At 53.3% G+C, this 1708-nt stretch overlaps 1 protein-coding gene across 1 annotated transcript in view; it reads right to left on the bottom strand.

Annotated features, from left to right (window-relative positions):
- PPTG_09095 (hypothetical protein) overlaps positions 1-1010 on the bottom strand; it is a gene marked incomplete at both ends in the record, with an annotated part of 1658 nt that extends 648 nt beyond the window's left edge. The window contains 2 exons of the mRNA XM_008903953.1: positions 134-730; positions 813-1010. Of these exons, the coding sequence (XP_008902201.1) occupies positions 134-730; positions 813-1010 (795 nt within the window). The remainder of the gene's footprint in view (positions 1-133; positions 731-812) is intronic.
- Positions 1011-1708: the final 698 nt, after the last annotated feature.

The following is a 1708-nucleotide window of genomic DNA, read 5'->3' as shown; positions in this document are numbered from 1 at the left end:
CCGGCCGTCGAGCATGCAATTCTAGTAGACGTAATCGCATTTCTGCACTTCGTAGAATGTCCTTGATCTTTTGCGCTTTCACAGAGCGCGCATGGTGGATTTGTTTCCCACTGCACGTGATTGAACATTTTACCTGGTGACGCCGTTTCCTCGAGCGAGGCACGTGCAACCCTCCAGCCCTCTTCTTTGGCTGGTGCCTAATCTTGGCTCTTTCAAGCCGCGTAGGTATGGAATGTAGGTACTCGTCCGCGTCCAATATCTCCTGATCGATGGGTACCGGAGCGATATCGCCGGGAGACGGAGAAGCTTTTTCCTCACTACCAGCACTCGCGCCTTCATCTTCGCGAATGTTACCACTCCCTGCATCATGCTCGACGTCTGGTCCTGAGGTGCTCGAGCGCATGCTGTTGTCGCACACTAGCGACACTCCTCTAACAATCAGTGGAGAGGGCGGGTGTGTGATCTCCGCGCTTGCGTTCGTTGGATTTGCGGTCGTAAGTGAAGCTTCATTGCCATCCGGCTCCGTACCGTCGTGTACGGAGGTGCTGGGTGGCGGTGAACGGGATCCACAATCAGTGAAGCTTGTGTTCAGATTCTGATCCGTCTCCAGCAGTTTCCTCAGGTGGACCACGTAGTTGTAGCATAATTGATGCGAATGCATCAGTAACAGCACCGGAGATCGCTGTACAGAAGGAGCTGGACCGAGTAGGAGCGCTGAACTCTCCGGGAACTAGTGTGTACGAGTGTTGTTTCCTCCAGATCGCGTAGGCGGGTTTGAACCGGTCGCCGAACCGGTCAATCAACAGGCGTACCATCAAGTCGCGCGGTAGGAGCTCCTCCATGTCCACGGTGATGGGGTAATCTGCAGCGGCATCCTCGTGGACCCGGAGGACGACTGCAGTGTGATACCCTCGCGGGTCGTCTGAAACGAATGCCATAGAGTAATACTCGATCGTGTCGCCAGCGTACAAGCTGGCAGGATGCAGCTCTAAGGCGCTGATCCCCGGCATGTTCGGCAAGGAGGTGAGGGACGCAGCGCAGTAGTGGTGGAGCGGCGGTCGAAATAAGGAATAATTTCTGTCTGGGCCGGCCCTTCACTTCTCTACATTCGGAACACATCCGAATGTCGCTTTCCAACCAATCCTATACCTCCTTGCAACCTCGAAGGCAACCTCAAATGCCCTGCCTGAGCTGCGTCGCAAGGGTTCGAGCAATGTGGAGGCGAGCAATGTGGAGGCGAGCAAAAAGACGACGATGGCCTGTCCTTTTGCTGCTAGTGTGTTTGTAAATCGGGGATGAGTTTGTGTGGTATTCAGATCGATACGTGTGTCCTTCACGTTTCCTCATTGGAGAGGTGCTTTGTACATTTACGATGTGTTTCCTAAAGGTTGAATGATTTTGTTGTCGCGCTGGCATGCCCGACTACCCATGCAAATCCAGCCTATATATACTTTGTCGTCTAGCGTACACGACTCGCGCACTCCACAATCAAGGATGAGGGAGCGTTCATCACGGCGTTTTGGAAGGACCAAAAACCCAGGAAGCGGTTGATAATTTTGAATTGCTTGTGTATCATAGTCGGGTACCGGCTGAGTATTGAAAAAGCACACGTTCTCAAGGCTGATTCGAAGACGTATCGGATGACATTGACTGTTCGGACTCGATTCCAGGTGGTGGCGCGGTGCTGAACGACGTGTCGTTTAACCCA

The sequence above is a fragment of the Phytophthora parasitica genome (genome assembly GCF_000247585.1).
Source record: "Phytophthora parasitica INRA-310 unplaced genomic scaffold supercont2.17, whole genome shotgun sequence".
Taxonomy (NCBI): domain Eukaryota; phylum Oomycota; class Peronosporomycetes; order Peronosporales; family Peronosporaceae; genus Phytophthora; species Phytophthora nicotianae.
Note: the sequence above shows the minus strand (reverse complement) of the source record. Positions and strands in the feature narration are given on the sequence as shown.